This window comes from Meriones unguiculatus, chromosome 10, assembly GCF_030254825.1.
Source record: "Meriones unguiculatus strain TT.TT164.6M chromosome 10, Bangor_MerUng_6.1, whole genome shotgun sequence".
NCBI classification, from domain to species: domain Eukaryota; kingdom Metazoa; phylum Chordata; class Mammalia; order Rodentia; family Muridae; genus Meriones; species Meriones unguiculatus.
In genome coordinates this window covers 69,465,912-69,482,361 of record NC_083358.1, presented here as the reverse complement: position 1 = coordinate 69,482,361, position 16,450 = coordinate 69,465,912, and the positions used below count along the sequence as shown (strand labels likewise).

The 16,450-nt window shown below is 40.9% G+C and overlaps 1 protein-coding gene across 2 annotated transcripts in view; it reads left to right on the top strand.

Annotated features, from left to right (window-relative positions):
• Window positions 1-16,450, top strand: part of Ppp3ca (protein phosphatase 3 catalytic subunit alpha) — a 285,924-nt gene that overhangs the window by 260,704 nt on the left and 8,770 nt on the right. For both annotated transcript variants that reach the window (XM_060392658.1, XM_060392657.1), the window contains exon 11: window positions 10,002-10,086. In XM_060392658.1, coding sequence (XP_060248641.1) covers window positions 10,002-10,086 — 85 coding nt within the window. The remainder of the gene's footprint in view (window positions 1-10,001; window positions 10,087-16,450) is intronic.

Sequence of the window (16,450 nt, the reverse complement as noted above, 5' to 3'; positions counted from 1 at the left end):
AGAAGGTTGGCCGTCTGAACATGCTGCTTTCTGAATTCTTCCACATAGTTCTGAAGGAAACCGGCAACACGCTGTTTTCATGAACCCTAGCTGTGGCGTAATTTTTCAGATGGTGGCTTTAAACAAATAAAGCCTTTGTGAGTGTCTCCTTCAAATGGTGATTAACAGAACCACCTCTATGTAGTTGTGTTTTGAGTATTGTAGGAAATGATGCAAGTAGTGCATACAGAACACTATTGTATAGATAATGAAAAGAGATGTAATAAGACTTCCACAATAAGTCACCCAAAATAGAAGAGTGGCCAGTGTGACAGCAAGGGCTTCAGCCAGGTCTTTTATTCTAGGGCACAAGCTCTTAACCAGTGTACTGCTCTGTCTCTTGCACACCACTTCACTTAAAGGAATGGCTGAGTCAGTCAGTACACTGTCTGAACTTTCACAGTAAGCTCACTGGCTCGGGCACAGTACCCCCTACATATTGTCATCACTTGCCTTCACTGCTCTGTGAATTGCCGCTCTGCGCTGATGGCAGCCCAAATCCGCTCTCATTTTCCCTTCTTTTTTTTTGGGGGGGGGGAGGTGAGAGTAAAAAGGGACAAAAGCCTCACTGCATGTCCTCTTCATCGGCAAAACACCTTGCCTACATTGTGAACCACTAGAAGATCTTGAAATAGGCTTGTTTGAAATAAGCTTGACACATGCCACTGTGACTGGATCATTCTCTGTCCCATGCGTCATAAGCTGCATTTCTTTTCTGTTTCACATATGACATGTATGTTGTCATGTGACTTTCTATCTACACTATAATGCATGAGACAAACCTAGCACTTCGCAGCATTTACCCACATTTCCCATTCAACTAGTGGGCATTCAGAGAGGACATTAAAGTATCATTAGAATATTAAATGTATAAAACCCCAGGGTACTGAATTACATTCTTACTGGTATGCTTTGTCACAGTACTTAGCATGGGTTCTAGTTTCCATTCTATTGCTGAGACCATGACCAAAAGCAACTTGGATAGAAAATAATTTGGCTCACACTTCCTGATCATAGCCCACTACTGCAGGAAGTCGGGGCCAGAACTCAAGGCAGAAACCTAGAGGCAGGACCCATGGGGGAAAGCTGTTTCCTGGCACGCTTTGCTGACTCAAAACAACTTACCTAGGAGTAGCACTGCCTGCTTCGGGCTGGGCCCTCGCATGTCAATCAACAATTAAGGCAGTTCCAGAAGACATGTCCACAGGGCAGTCTGACCTCAGCAGTCTCTCAGTTGAAACTATCTTTTCCCAGTTTGTGTTAGATGATAATAAAAAGTTACCAAGACAGAATGCATGCCTAATCAGGACCATAATAGAGCTCTGATAGAGTCATTACATCTTCATCTGTAGCCAGTTTTTGGAGAGATACCAGCCATGATAATTACCTCATTCCTAGAAAATAAGCTTACTTATTAACTTGACAGTTACTAGGTTTAAACTTTCTGTTTTCAGTATAAAAAATATTAATGTTTTTTTTTATTTTATTTGCCTTGACAAAGGGATTTCCCCAACTAAAACTTTGTAGGCTCTTAGTTTCTCCTCTGATAAACAGAGAAGCTTAAATGTTATTGGTAAGGCACACTTGGGTTAGGTGGCCTTTCCTTGACATTTTTAGAGAGGGTCTCTAAAGTCTTTAATTTTTATCCCAGTGAGAATTACAGATGTGGTCCATTTCTGTGGTCTTTCTCAGTAACCACTGCGCTGATTGAACACACCAACTCAGGGAACAACAGTACATAGAATAAAATTGGAGTTTGTAAGTGAAGTACTTTTAGGTAAGTGGGAAATGACCAGGTAGTGACTAGAATCAGGCAGGTAGGTCCATTCCTTCTTAAGGCTATCCAGGCAAAGAATTCACTTATGTTTTATGACAAGGCAAGTAGACAGGCAGGGCTTTCTTTCCTTCCTTAAAATCTGTTAGATAGCAGGGAAGAGATAGATAGATAGATAGATAGATAGATAGATAGATAGATAGATAGATAGATAGATAGATGGGTAGATAGATCCATTTTCATTTTAAATGATATTCAGAGACTTTCAAAGAGGGATATTAGAGTAGCCTTGTGTCAGATATCATACCATGGTTACCTATTAGTCATGAGTTTTTTGTTAAGTCACAATACTTACGGGAAAAATAGAGAAATGGTGGCTTACAGTGGATAGGCACTAGGCTCCAACTGCGGGTGGTTATGTAGCAGAGTTTCATTACGAAGGAGAACCCCAACCTATGCTTGGAAGAACTTTTCTGTCTTTTAGTTTTGGTTTAAACAAGCATTAACCCTGACAGTAATCTAATTGTCACCAGGATAGCCTACAGGCGGGAGTATGTATTCTACCTGCCTCACCACAGACAGTTCATGGAGACTTTACAGGGACCCCATCATCACATCCTCTGTCCAAAAAGCAATCAGCATGAGAGCATGCCTGACCTGGAGCCTAGAGTTTTCATGACAGCTTTCTCAGTTGCCTTTGCCCATTCTTATTACTGTGGTCTCCCTGGACCCAGTCACTGGGAACAGTAAAGAAGTCTCCTTAATCAAAACAGTGTCAATTCCTTCTCATCCCATTCACTCAGAGATCAGTTCCAATAAAGTTTAGTTCTTTGCATACTAAACACTGATAATAAGCATCATGTGTTTGTGCTGTCCAGCTGAATTGTGAAGTAATTATAGTTAGGATAGGTATTCTGAAGTTTTGAAGATTTAGGACCAGTTGTCTTAGAAAATTTAAAACCTTTAAAAAAATCGTTAAAGTTTAAGTCTGTAATGCACTAAAATTAAGTAAGTTGAAATGGAAATACAATTTCAAAGATGGAATGGAATAATGTACAAAAAGTACCAATGAAGATCTTGTTCATGGACTTTTTTTGAAAATGGATGATAATGGGAATTAAATTGCTAATATAAAACATGCTGTGGACAACGGTGATACAGCCATGTCACTTAAAAGTGATTATGTTTATAGTATTATGGTTTTTACAACTAGTAAACCTTGAGAGGGGATAGTAATCTATAGGGGATATTGTTTGAGGGCTACGGTTTTGAAGGACTTCTATCGTAATAAGCACTTAGGTTCCCTCCTATAATCCAGGATTCTGGATTACAATGCAAAATGTGATGGAGCACTCAGCACAACTGTTGGTCCAAAGTGAAGCACGATGCCGAAGTGCCGTCTGGAAAGCAATGGCAAGCCTTGTATCGTAGAAGCTCAAGTTTGCTGTTGTCAGGCTAGGTCAAGAATAAAAGGGCAAGGAAGACAAGGCTTAGGAATGGCTTACCAAAAAGTTGGGACATGTATTCTCCCAAATGAGACCTTCTACACCATTCATAAATGTCATCATCATCTTTAAATGACTGTAAAAACTGACTATGTCAGGCTTTTAAGCATGCATCTACCATCATGTTCTCTTTCACACTAAGGCAAGCTGTTTCTAATGTCGCGGTTAAGATAGTTCATATTTTAACTCCTTTTGTTTCACACCTTCTTCAGATTCAGTTATTGTTCTATTTTGCTAAAGTGAAATCTGAAGTTTTTCCTAAATTCTACTTAACTAGCAGTCTGACAGTGGTCTGTGATAGAATAGTGCTTTCAGATACTATAGTTCCCAAAGTGGTGAATTGTTTAATTTAACAACACTAGAAAGGTGCATGCATGCCTGCTTTTGTGTGTGAGTGTGTGTGTGTGTGTGTGTGTGTATGAGAGTGCAGGTACCCAGAGAGACCAGAAGAGGGCACTGATTACTCTGCAGCTGGAGTTACAGGCAGATATCAGCTGCCCAATATAGGTGTTGGGAACCAAACTTAGGTCCTGTTCAAGTGCAATATGTGCTCTTAACAACTGAGTTATCCCTCCAGCCCTGTAATAATGTTTAAGATTGGGTTTTCCCACAAAGGCTAATATGAAAACATTTCTCTTTAGAAGGCAAGACTGTAAAGTTTCCCCAGAAATAGTTAACTTCATTTCTTATACATGTAAGATTGTACTTAACCAACTCAGGATCTCTTCAATTGCACTTTGAAGACAGTATCTTCTCCGTTGGGTTTTCTGCAGCATTGTTTTGGTAGAGAACGCAATCCCAGGGAGACCTGTCATTCACGGCCTCTTTTAGTCAGCTTCTGCATCCAAGTCACATGAGGAAGGATTGGACCGAGGCAGCACTGCTCCCAAACCCGTTCTCTCACTTTTCTCACAAAACCGACTTTATTCCACGTATAGTTTTACTGTATTTTCCTTTATTACAAAAATATTTCAACACGATTAGAAAGTCGAAAGCACTGTAATGCCTGTATCCCGTGTGCCCATCTCTGATTTCCTACAGCTAGCATCTTATGCAGATAGCAACCCATCCAGTCACAATAATTTTTTGCTTCCTCAGTTCCAGGCAGAGTAGCTTCAGTTTATGTCTGTCCTTTCTGTGAGAGTGCCTAACTTTGCTGTCTATGTATATTCCTTTGCTGGAACCTTTTCAGTTTAGCATCAGCCCTTGCCTGCTTTTCTTCTCACCCAACCTGACAATCATCCAGTGTATCTAAACACTCCATTCGTACTGGATGTTTGGGCACAGCCGTTACCTGAATGTTTGTAAGTGGTTGTTGCACACATATTTGGAAACTGTCTATGGGGAATGTTCCCTATTTCTTTCTCTATTCTCCCTGCTTATTTATCCTTCACTGTGATCATTCCAAGATATTCGAACAGTGATTTTCAACTCTTAAGTATTACCATTTTGTGACTTCAAGCAGTGATATGCTGTGAGATGTTTAATAACCTATATCCTGGGAGAAGAAGACCGTGGTTTGTATCATTTGCAGGCTTCCACAGTATAAATTGTCCCTCACGGCTGCTTTCAAGGTGCCACTTTAAAAATCTGGAGACAGAGCTAAGAGCTATGGTCAGTGTCTTCATGCCAGCTGGCCTTTATCAGCTCCAGCACACTGTTGCTGTTCCCACTGTGTTTGTCATTGTCTATGATAGTGCTTCCCAGGAGCTCCCATGAGAGACCATGCCTTATTCATCCTTCTCTTGCTAAATGCTGCAGGCTGTTAGTAAAGGCACACATGCTGAGCGAGTGAGTGATTTGGAGAGAAAGCTGTATTCCAAATATGCCAGGCTCTATACCTTTAATTCGGTTTACTTTAGCCGAAGCAGAAGCTCCTCCATGCCAACCATGAACTGAGTGACAAGGTCGGCATCTCCTACCGGGCAGGCACTCAGTGTGGTTGGGATCTCTCCATTCTAGCACTCCCGCACCCCTGGAGGACTGTTCACAGCACCATCCCAGGCTGAAATCCACCCTGGGGGAGGTGGTGGCACTTACTCAGCAGGACACTTGGCACGGACACCTTTCCTAGGAAGTCGTGGGGGAGGGGTTGTGCCACGAAGAGCAGAAAGGACACCATATAAGGAAATCTTTTGATTGCCTTAATGTGTATATGGGCCTCCCCAACTTTGAGGAAAACAGTCTGCAGGGGTTGCTTGACTCCAGAAATGTTAGAATAATTAATGTCCAGGCACACAAGAATATCAGAATTTCAAAGATGGAAAAAGGTGATAATTATTAGAATAGAAACATAAAGTGAAATTCTACTTTGAAATTACAATTTTGTTAGCATATAAAATAATAACTTTCAGTTTGAGACTTCCAAGCTGAAATAAGAGATTTTATTCTTTTTAATGAAAAATACCACAGTTTTTATGTAAAAGGTATTTTGTAGATCTCCCTTACTTATATAATCATGGCACAGTACCACACAAACAAGGCAAGGTAGTACCAAGACGACTTAATATGGTAATGGACTTGCTTGCATGTTGCAAATGTAAAAAAAAAAAAAAAAAAAAAGTCTGGAATGCATGCATTTATTTTGCTGATCTTTCTGCCAGAATTATAGATTGAGACAATTTGTAATGGAATGTGCATTTTCAAAACAGAGCTTAAATGATCTCGGAAATATATGACCAATACTAAGAATATTGGTCCTGTTGTGGATTACTTCCGTCAAGTTTAATGAGAATCCCTGTCAGCCGTGTAGGCTAATCTGTTTTGATATTTCACATTTTGTGAAGTTGTGATTGTACAATATGGAACCTTTGAGTAATTAAAAAAAAATAATCTAAGGTCATCCCCAGGAAAAAGTGTTTAAAGGCGAGCTTTGGCAGATACACTGGCTTGCAATACCAGAACCACTGAAGCAGAGACAGGAGAATTGCCACCTTGAGCTTTAGACCTCCCTGGACTACAGTTTGGGGCCAGCTTGAGCTTCAAAATAATACTATGTCTTGAGGCTTAGGGGATAAATGTGGTCTTACTATCTCTTCTTGGAGCTTATGGTAAATGTATTTTGGGTTTTTTTTTTTCTTTTTTAGCAAATGTATTTTAGTTTTATGAAAAAGATGATAAAACTTCTGTGTTATTAAAGAATTTCTAAAGAGAATTTTTCAAGAAAAATTCTATAGTCACTATTTCTTGGGGGGGTGACTATGTAGATGTGATAGAGTATTTATTACCTACTGTGCAACAATCATTTGATACAAAAATGTAAGCAGCAGCATATGGATTGTGACAGAATGCTCACTTCCTGTCTGAAGTTTAGTACCAAGCATTCTTCTGCAGGTCAGCCCTCAGAGAGCTGAGCAGCGTGGTTCTATATAACTTATTTTCCTTTTCTCCCTGCTTAGACTCCTGCTTTCCATGGCCCTGGTCACGGTTTTTACAAGTCCTTTATTGCTGACTTTTCTGTGAGCTCCTGCTTCTGCGTTTCTCACTTGTCTGATCTTAGGTTTGACCCTTCTCATAAAGACGCGCAGTTTCAGCTGTAGAATTTTAACTGCTCCTCCCTACTTTTCTCGTTTGCATTTCTAAATATAGTCAGCCATGTTGGAGGGCTCCCACACTTTCCGTTCTGTGTGTTCTGGCCCGATGGTAAGCTGGAAAGCGCCCGTCTTTTCCCTTGCCCAGCACATCATGACCTCAGAGGTGACTGGTCAGTGGCGGGTAGGAAATATTAAAGCAAACAGGGAATAGCTGTTAGACTGAAATCAGAACTGAGAAGGAAGCTCTTATCATCAACGTGGACCACTTCCATCCCACTTAGGACGTTGTTTTGTTTTGTTTTGTTTTGTTTTGTTTTGTTTTTAAACAAATGCCCTTTAAGTACTCTTGGTCATTAATCACCTCTGATCTAAGCACAATGAATTCATCCTCTTACTTATCTCTAGAGCAAAGATTTGATGTGTGGAATAGTCTAAATTACAAATACTATTAGAATCTCAGGATAAGGTTTGAGGTGGGTTTGTGTTTTCCTTTCTGGTGTTCAGGCAAGTAGATAATAACACAAGAAATTCTTGGTGAGTAGTATCTCATGGCTCTTGATTCCCACGGATTACAGTTGGACAATAGTTGTCTTCCACATGCATTGAACTCAGCATCATTCAGGTTTGAGCAGAATAACTGGAACTAGCAAGCCAGCCCTGCCCTTCAATGTGAGGAAGTATCTGCCACAGTGTGGTCACCACAAGAAATAGACAAAGATGTGGGCTGCTTTCATGACGGAGGGGTGGTGAAATGATGCCAGCTCGCTGGCTGGCACCCGTCTCCTGGGGATCCCATATATCTTGGATGGGAATATGCATAAGCATTACCTCTGGAGATTAATCACACAGAAGTCTCATGCTGCTTTTACTTAGAAAAATAAATTCTTTTAAATGGTTCCTCAGCTGGGCATGGTGGCACAGGCCAATAACCCCAGCACTTGGCGAGGCAAAAGCAGAGGGATCTTAATGACTTCAAGACCAGCCTGCTCTACAAAGTGAGTCCAGGACAGCCAAGGCTACAAAGAAACCCTGTCTTGAAAGAACAAACTAACAAACAAACAAAAATGACTTTTCTCTAGTCATTTTAAATGTGTCCATGTCATCACAGTTTTTTTTTCTTCCTGAAAAAATGTTAGGGGGAAGGGCAATTGCTTAGCTTTTAACAAACAATAAAAACAATTTCAAATTATGTTCAGAAACAAAGGTATTTCCTTCAAAAAGTTTGTTCTTATCATGGATTAAGGGAGCAAAATATATTTCACATATCACCTGCTCTCATCAGATCTTAAGGACTTAAACTGTTCTTTCCAATTAAGAATACTTCTGATCTTACCAGGGCCTTGGGGGACTTTAAACTGTGTGTGTGTGTGTGTGTGTGTGTGTGTGTGTGTGTGTGTGTGTGTGTGTGTTTTAATTACTATGTTAGACTTCTTGTAAACCCATATGACAAGATTCTTGAGAAAACAACTTAAGGGACAGTTGGACTCACAGTTTCTGACGTCTTCGTTGGCTTTGGCAGAGGAAGCATGGCGAGTAGAACAATTCACAGAAAGAGAGATGCAATGCAGTGTTAGCTGCATTTCTTACCTTCCCCTTTTTAATTTCTCCATGCCCCAAGCTTAGAAGAAGATGTCACCCACATTAACCTGGAAATTAATGAAAGTATGTGTTTCACTAGTCTCCTGAGCACTGCTCAGTCCAGTCAAGTTGGCGGTATCACCCATTACAGAGATATTTTTCAAGTTTTTTATTTTTTAAACTTGAATTATTTTCTTAAGAGTTCTTTAGAAAGCATAGAGGATGGGGATGTGTCTTAGTGCATGGGTGTTTGCTGAGCATTCACAAGGTTCAATCCCCAATAACACCAAAAGAGAAAAAAGAAAGAAAAGAAAAATTCTTAACAAGGAAAGTGTTTTTATGAGTTTTGTACATTTTGAGAATTATCAAATAAAATAGATTTGTTAAAAATCCTTCAGCAGGGATGGAGAGATGGCTCAGCAGTTAAGAACATTGGCTGCTCTTCCAGAGGACCAGAGTCCAATTCCCACTACCCAGTTGGCAACTCACAACTGTCTATAACACCTGTTCTAGGGGATCTAATGTCCTCACACAGACATATGTACAGACAAAACACCAATGAAGATAAAATAAAAATAAATATATCATTAAAAAGTATTTTTTAAAATATACAATATTATAAGAAGTTAATTTAAAAGAATATTTAAGAATATTTACAAGAAAATGCTTATATTGGTAGTTACTCATGTAAATTTTTTATTCATTTGGAAAATTATAGAGTTTTATAGAACATACTTGGATAGACCCATACATCATCTACAAGTTTTTTTTAAACTTACTTATGTTATTTTATATATATGAGTGTTTGTATATATGAGTATTTATATATTTGTATATATGAGTGTTTATATATATGAGCATTTATGTATGTGCACCACATGTGTGAGTGGTACCCTCAGAGGCCAGAAGAGGGTACCAGATCCCCATGATTCTGGAGTTACAGATAGTTGTGGGTTCTGGGAACCAAACCCAGGTCCTTGGCAAACTAGTACTCTAGCAACTGAGCCATTTCCCCAGCACGAGGCCTGTGATGCATTTTTATTATCATTTGTTTCTTGACAAATTCCATTCAACTTTCCACATTTTCCTGCAGAACTCTAGTGCTATAAGAAGTATTTTTGATCAGTAAATAACACAAATATTCTTTTAGAAAGCATGAAGGCTGCAGGGGCCCAGGTCTGTTCAGTTTTACAAGAATTTTGAGAGCCTGGGAGTTTTCCAAAGTAATCTTTCAGCTTGGAGACAAAGAGTAGAAAACACTAATTCACCATCTTTAGTCTCAGAAGAGAAAACAAACTCAAACCCCAGAGGAGGAAGAAAACCACCCATTCTCTGCTCTGTGATCGCCTCACCTGGGAATTTGCTTCAGTTCCTCTTTGCCTTGAGGATCACATCCTGGTATCAGTTGTCCAAAGTACAGATATTTGAGTTAAGTTCAAAGATAGCGAGAAGGCAACAAAACTAAAGAAAGCAAAACCCATCGCCCAAATTATAACTGTTAACTGGTAGAGCTGTGAGAAACTGTGGTCAGATAAAAAGTGACTGACTGGTGTGTTCTGTTTCAAAATACAGGAGCCACGGCCGCAGCCCGGAAGGAGGTCATCAGGAACAAGATCCGAGCGATAGGCAAAATGGCCAGAGTGTTCTCGGTTCTCAGGTGGGCTCATCCTTCCTCCCTTTCTGTTTATTGTGTGTCACATAGTGGGCTGTCTTAACACTTTACTCCAAGAGTTTAAATGTTTCACTAGGAAAGGTTTGTGTTCCTTGAATTGTTTCTCTCTTTTTAAATGGAAATTGTCAGTTCATCTGCATTTTACTTATGTTTCAAGCTACTCAATCATGTCCATGAAGAAAGGCTGTGTAAGTGGATTATGGGGTCTTTTATTTCTCCGTTTGCTGCAGGATTTAAGACATTTCACAGGGAGAGTGATTAAGATCTGTTGCAGTTTGTAGTCTGGCTTTTGGGGTGAACATTAACCTGTTAACATTAACAATTAAGCTGTTTGTGTGAACCCTAATGACTCACTTATGCGGAACAAAAGGCATCTCTTGTAGTTTCCTATAGGAGTTTGTTTGCTTTTCAGTGGATCATGAGTCATCCTATTGATGTTATTAAGCATGTGTTTTGAAAACGAATATTTTATTGAAGAGACTTCCCTGCACCTTACTTTAATTATTTATTCCTAGATAATATACAGTAACTATATTTCTCTTCAAAAACCACTTTTAAATATGGCGTAGTTTTTACGTAAGTGCTGTTCGTTCATGGTAGTACACATCAATGTAGATAAAGTGCTTTAAATGACTGTTGTAATTCCTCTTTCTCTCCACCTCCCCCTCTCCCCTTCCTTCTTCCCTCCCTTTTGCCCTTCCCTATCACTTCTCTCCTCCCTTCCTTTCTCTTTCCCCCCATGCCACACTCTCTCTTTCTTCCTCTCCCTTTCCCTGCAATTGGAAGTTTGAAGTTGAGTCCAAGTGGCTTACTCCATCACTCTCTACTGTATCTGTTGAAGCAGGGTCTCTTGTTGAACCCGGAGTTCACCCATTCCAGCTAGGGTATCTAGCCAGCTTGTCTCTGTCTACTGAGTGCTGAGAACTCTGCCCTTACATTCCCAGCAAAGGTTTTATACATTGAGCTATATCCTAGCTTTTAGTTCTTTCTCTGCCAGCTTTTGATTTCTCTCCCTGCTAGTTCTGCTACTCTTGGAAAAGTCACTGACCAATTACTGAATAACTTGATGCTGAAAGCAGGGATTCATGAGAAGGATGAAAAGCTCCCCCATCCTTTCTCAAGGACACCCCAAGTCAGCAGCAGCCTCAGTTGGAATGGCAGACAAGTAAAATACTGCAAGACTGTGAAGCATGCGCTGCATATCTGAATAGGTGCTTTCCTGTGGCATTGAACTGAAGAGAACCTTTATATTCCCTAGGTGGATTATTCTTAAGGAGACTATTGGTGGAGGAGGGCTGTCAAGAATAGGTTGAACTCTGCTGGGTGGGACTCCAGAGGTGAAGGTACTTCAGTAAAGAAACCATGACATAGTCAGAAGAAGTCCTAAGGAGCAGTCATTCCAATGCTGTTGGAATCGTTTTGAGGTGCAGGCTAAATGCTTGCTGTAGGTCCCCATACACATTTAACAATAATCTATTTAGGAAGCTTATTGGGCTGGCTTTGGGTTTGCTTTGTAACAGGTAATATATGTGTGTCCGCACCCAGTAGAAGAGCAGCACTAGTATGAGTCTTACTTAAAACTCAGCAGTGTAGGCTAGAATGATTGTAAGTAATGCCAGCAAGCTGTTGATGAATTGTAGTTACGTGAAAGCACTAAGTAGGAAAAAGCATGAAGGTAAGCAATTTGGTAAAACTTGAGGCTGGAAAAAAAAAAATAACTCAAACCTAGATCCTCAAGGTTCTTGAATACCATGATAAAGCATTTAATCTTTCTGTGTGTGGCTACTGAGCTAACTTGTTAGTAGATGGAAGAATTCTTAAGAAGCTACTGAAGTAATACAAGCAAAAGGCTGAAGCAGGCTTTCAACTGAGGAATGCAAAGGAAAGGACAAATACAAGGACTTGAAGACACCATGGTTTGTAAGCCAGGAACCAGTAGAATTGATATTGGATGATGACACAGATTTCTCAGGTAGGGAAGGATACACATCATGTGTGTGAGAAACATGCAGCACAATGGGGAAACTAGAAAACTGTCTTTTAATACCCCTTGTTCAGCCAGGCATGATGGCACATGCCTTTAATCCCAGCACTTGGGTAGCAGAGGTCAGTCTGGTCTATAAAAGAAGTTCCAGTAGAGAAACCTCTTCCTGAAAAAGAAACAGACAAGCAAGCAAAAAGAATATCCCGGCTGTGGATGTGCAGGCAAGTTGCCTGAGATCTGCCAATGACAAATAGGACATGTGACCTGTTTCAAAAAGAGCAGCATGCAGAGGCAACAGGAATAGAAGCAAATGCTCTCTTGGTAGAGATGAGATGCCAGCAGTGGTTGAAATTTGGCTTTTGGGGTAACTGTATAGTGTTACTGTGAGCTTAGGGCTGGCCCAGAACAGGAGTAGCAGCACTTTTTATAAGCTGAGGCCAGCTCGTGGGGTGAATGAGCACAGATTCATCCTGGTGGCAGTTTTTAAGCACATTTTCTGGAACTGTGTACTCTCTAATAAGCTCTTAGGTGGCTCTCCACTGGTAAGATCAGCTGGCCTAGATTCTGTTTCTTTCTACAGGAAGCTTTCCCTGTGCAATAAGTAATAAGGAAGAAAACACATTTGGGGAGTAGTCTTAGAGCCATACACTCCGTGATTGATAGGATGCTGTTTTCTGGGGAAGTACGAACATCTCTCCAAAGAGCTAACATTTATTTGGATGATGTAGTGATTGTACCCGGCAGAACCTTTATTTTGAGGTCATTAGAAATTCCATCCTGGAGATTCAGAGAGAAGCAAGAGTCAGAAGTGCAGAGGAGGTTATGAACAGTGGTGTGAATTGGTGGTCTTGCTGAAGGAGAGCATGCAATATCTGAGTGAGAGTCCAACCAAACCTCTGAGTGGTGCCTTCTAACAGGAACACAACACTTGTCACATCCATCTTCTTAAATGTTCTGGGAACCACCATGAAAGACAGATAAGCACAATTACCCAGCATTTCCTAGTTCAACTTACGATCGGTATATCTAGGAGGTACTCCTTTTTTTTTTTTTTTATCAGTTACATTTTATTAACTCTGTATCCCAGCCGTGTCCCGATCCCTCATTCCCTCCCAGTCCCTCCCTCCCTCCCTCATCTCCACCGTGCCCCTTTCCAAGTCCACTGATAGGGGGGACCTCCTCCCCATTCATCTGATCCTGTTTTATCAGGTATCTTCAGGACTGGCTGCAAAGCCCTCCTCTGTGGCCTAACAGGACTGCTCCTCCCTTCGGGGGTGGGGAGGCCAAAGAGCCAGTCATTGAGTTCCTGTTAGAAATAGTCCTTGTTCCCCTCACTTTGGGAAACCAATTGGTTACTGAGCTACCACAGGCTACATCTGAGTGGAGGTTCTAGGTTATATCCATACATGGTCCTTGGTTGAATGTCAGTCTCAGAAAAGACCCTGTGCCCAGATATATTTGGTCCTTGTGGAGCTCCTATCCTTTCCCCATCAGACTAACTCCCCTTCTTTCTTATGATTCCCTGTACTCTGCCAAAGGTTTGGTCATGAGTCTTTGCTTTGAAAACACTGCTAATTAGAATCTTTCAGATGCGCTCAGTAGACTCCTGTCATACGTTCAATGCACATCCCATCTGTCTTTCTAAACGAGGATTGATCATCTCACCCCATGTCCGCTCAATTGATCTGACAGAGAACTAATATCCAGTATATACAAAGAACTAAAGAAGCTGAAAAGCAGCAAACCAAGTAATCCAATTAAAAAATGGGGAACAGAGCTAAACAGAGAATTCTCGACAGAGGAATATCGAATGGCAGAAAAACACTTAAAGAAATGCTCATCCTCATTAGCCATCAGGGAAATGCAAATCAAAACGACCCTGAGATATCACCTTACACCCATCAGAATGGCCAAGATGAAAAACTCAAGCGATAACACATGCTGGAGAGGTTGTGGAGAAAGGGGAACCCTCCTCCACTGCTGGTGGGAATGTAAACTGGTACAACCACTCTGGAAAGCTATCTGGTGCTTTCTAAGACAAATAGGAATAGTGCTTCCTCCAGACCCAGCTATACCACTGCTAGGTATATACCCAAAGTTTGTTCAAGTACACAAAAAGGACACTTGCTCAACCATGTTTATAGCAGCTCTATTTGTAATAGCCAGAACCTGGAAACAACCCAGATGTCCATCAACGGTGGAATGGGTACAGAAATTGTGGTATTTTTATACAATGGAATACTACTCAGCAATCAAAAAGGAAGAAATCATGAAATTTGCAGGCAAATGGTGGGATCTAGAAAAGATCATTCTGAGTGAAATATCCCAGAAGGAGAAAGACAAACATGGGATATACTCACTTATATAGACCTATAAGATATGATAAACATAATGAAATCTAGGAGGTACTCCTAACCCAGTCTTAAAAATTGGCGCTTTCTTGGGAAGCACACCCTTCAACTTCTACTCTCCGGGTTTCCAGAAGTTGAGAGCTGTTGTTGGCAAGGGCTAGAGAGAGGGAAGAGGTCCATCAAGAGACCGAGAAGGACACCTCTGCAAAAACAGGATGAATATGATAAAAGGAGACTTTTGAGGAGGTCACAAGTCACAGTCCTCAGTGGGAACTAAGGAAGAAAGCAGTTTTCACGAGAACTCAGCAAGAGATGGGTGGAGTTCAGAATGGAGGAGTATGAAGCACTGTGTGAAGCAGTGAGTCAGAGTTGCAGGAAGGAAGAAATGAGGTGAACGAAGGACGAGAGATGAACGGACACGCAGGCAGATGGCTATTTTCTGTGGGAGGACTTGTGCATAGTTTATTATTTAATCCCTGTTTCTATAAATGTGGTTTTATAGAGGAGGAAACTGAAGCCCAGAATAGTGAAAGGCAACTTGACCTCCATTGTGTGTCTGGGAGATTAGCATGGCATCAGTTAATTTCAAAGGGGGTTGGGGGAACTTCCAAAGAAAGGGGCTCAGTATCTTTGATACAAAAATAAAATTTTGAAAATTGAAACATTACTTCAGCCCACCAAAGAAAAAACAAAAACAAAACCACACCCTGACATTAAAAGACTAGCAACCATGTGATTGGCTTCTAGTGATCATTTTGTTTGAGCAGCCCTGCTTTTACAATGGATGTGACACCATATTTTATTTGGTATATATAAATGTTTGCCACTCATGAGGTTAAAACCTAACTTTGAATATGAATCTCAAAGAAAGTTGTGTTCATCTTTGTAGAGGTATTTCTGAGTTTTCTGGATATGCATTATTAATATTCAAGGTATCTCTTTTTTTTCCCCATGACCTAGTGGTTTGACATGAGAATCGTGAAAAGGTTGAAATTCCCATATGAATGTATTCAGCGATTAATTGCCTGGCTCTATCCTAATATTCATGAGTAAACTCTCCAACAAATGAGACAGCAATCTAAACTGTAGGTCAGAACTGCCAAGACCCTGTTCAGTTTTTTTTTTTAAACCTCCTTCTGGTAAATACTTGATGGATATGGACAGCATACAAGGTATTGATCCAGTGTAGGTGCTGTGGAGCAAGAGTGGTCAAAGCAGAAAGGCACCTGTTCTCCAGAAGCTTGACAAACAGAGAAGAGGTCCTTAGAGACCAAAAATAGTAGAACAGGTGAGGTGAGGCATGGAGTGTGGAAAGCGTTGTTCAGGGAGAAAGGTTAAGACTTGAAGACAGAGGGAATGAGATTCACAAACAATCTGAGGAGCACTAAGAGCAGTACCCTGGGATAAGGGGTACCATGTAAGGACACTGTTGGGAAAGGTAGCCTAAGAGCTGGGTGAGAGTGAAGGCATGTAGATGGAGGAGCTAGTCTTTTGTGGTTCCGGTGAGACTTGCTGAAGATATTACCTGCGCCCCCGATAGAGAAGGCGTTGGGTAATTTTGCATCAAGGAACAACAGAGTTGCTCTTAAATGTCTCAGCTTGCCTTTTTGTCTGAAAAGGGGCAGACAGGGCAAACCTGTGAAAGATGGAGGAGCAGAAAGGCCTTCAGCAAGGTTGTTGCCATCAGAATAAGAGATGCTGGTGGAGGGTAAAAGACCATCACAGAGGATCACGTGCTGCATGGTGCTCTTCCTAGGGAACACCGCTAAACAGCCCGCAGAGTATGAGGGAGGCGTTGCCTAGGCCTGACGGAAGATGAAGAGTAATGGCTAGTGGATACTGAGATGCTTGGGGGAGGGGGGTTACAAAATATTCGAAAGTTGATTGGGTTGATTGTTGTACATTCATTCTGTAACTCTGAATAGGTAGTCGAGTTGGGTGTGTGGCCTGTGTTGGTACAGCTGTTTTCCATAAGAGAGATAGTGGGCTTGTGAGAAGCACTGAGATAAAGGGG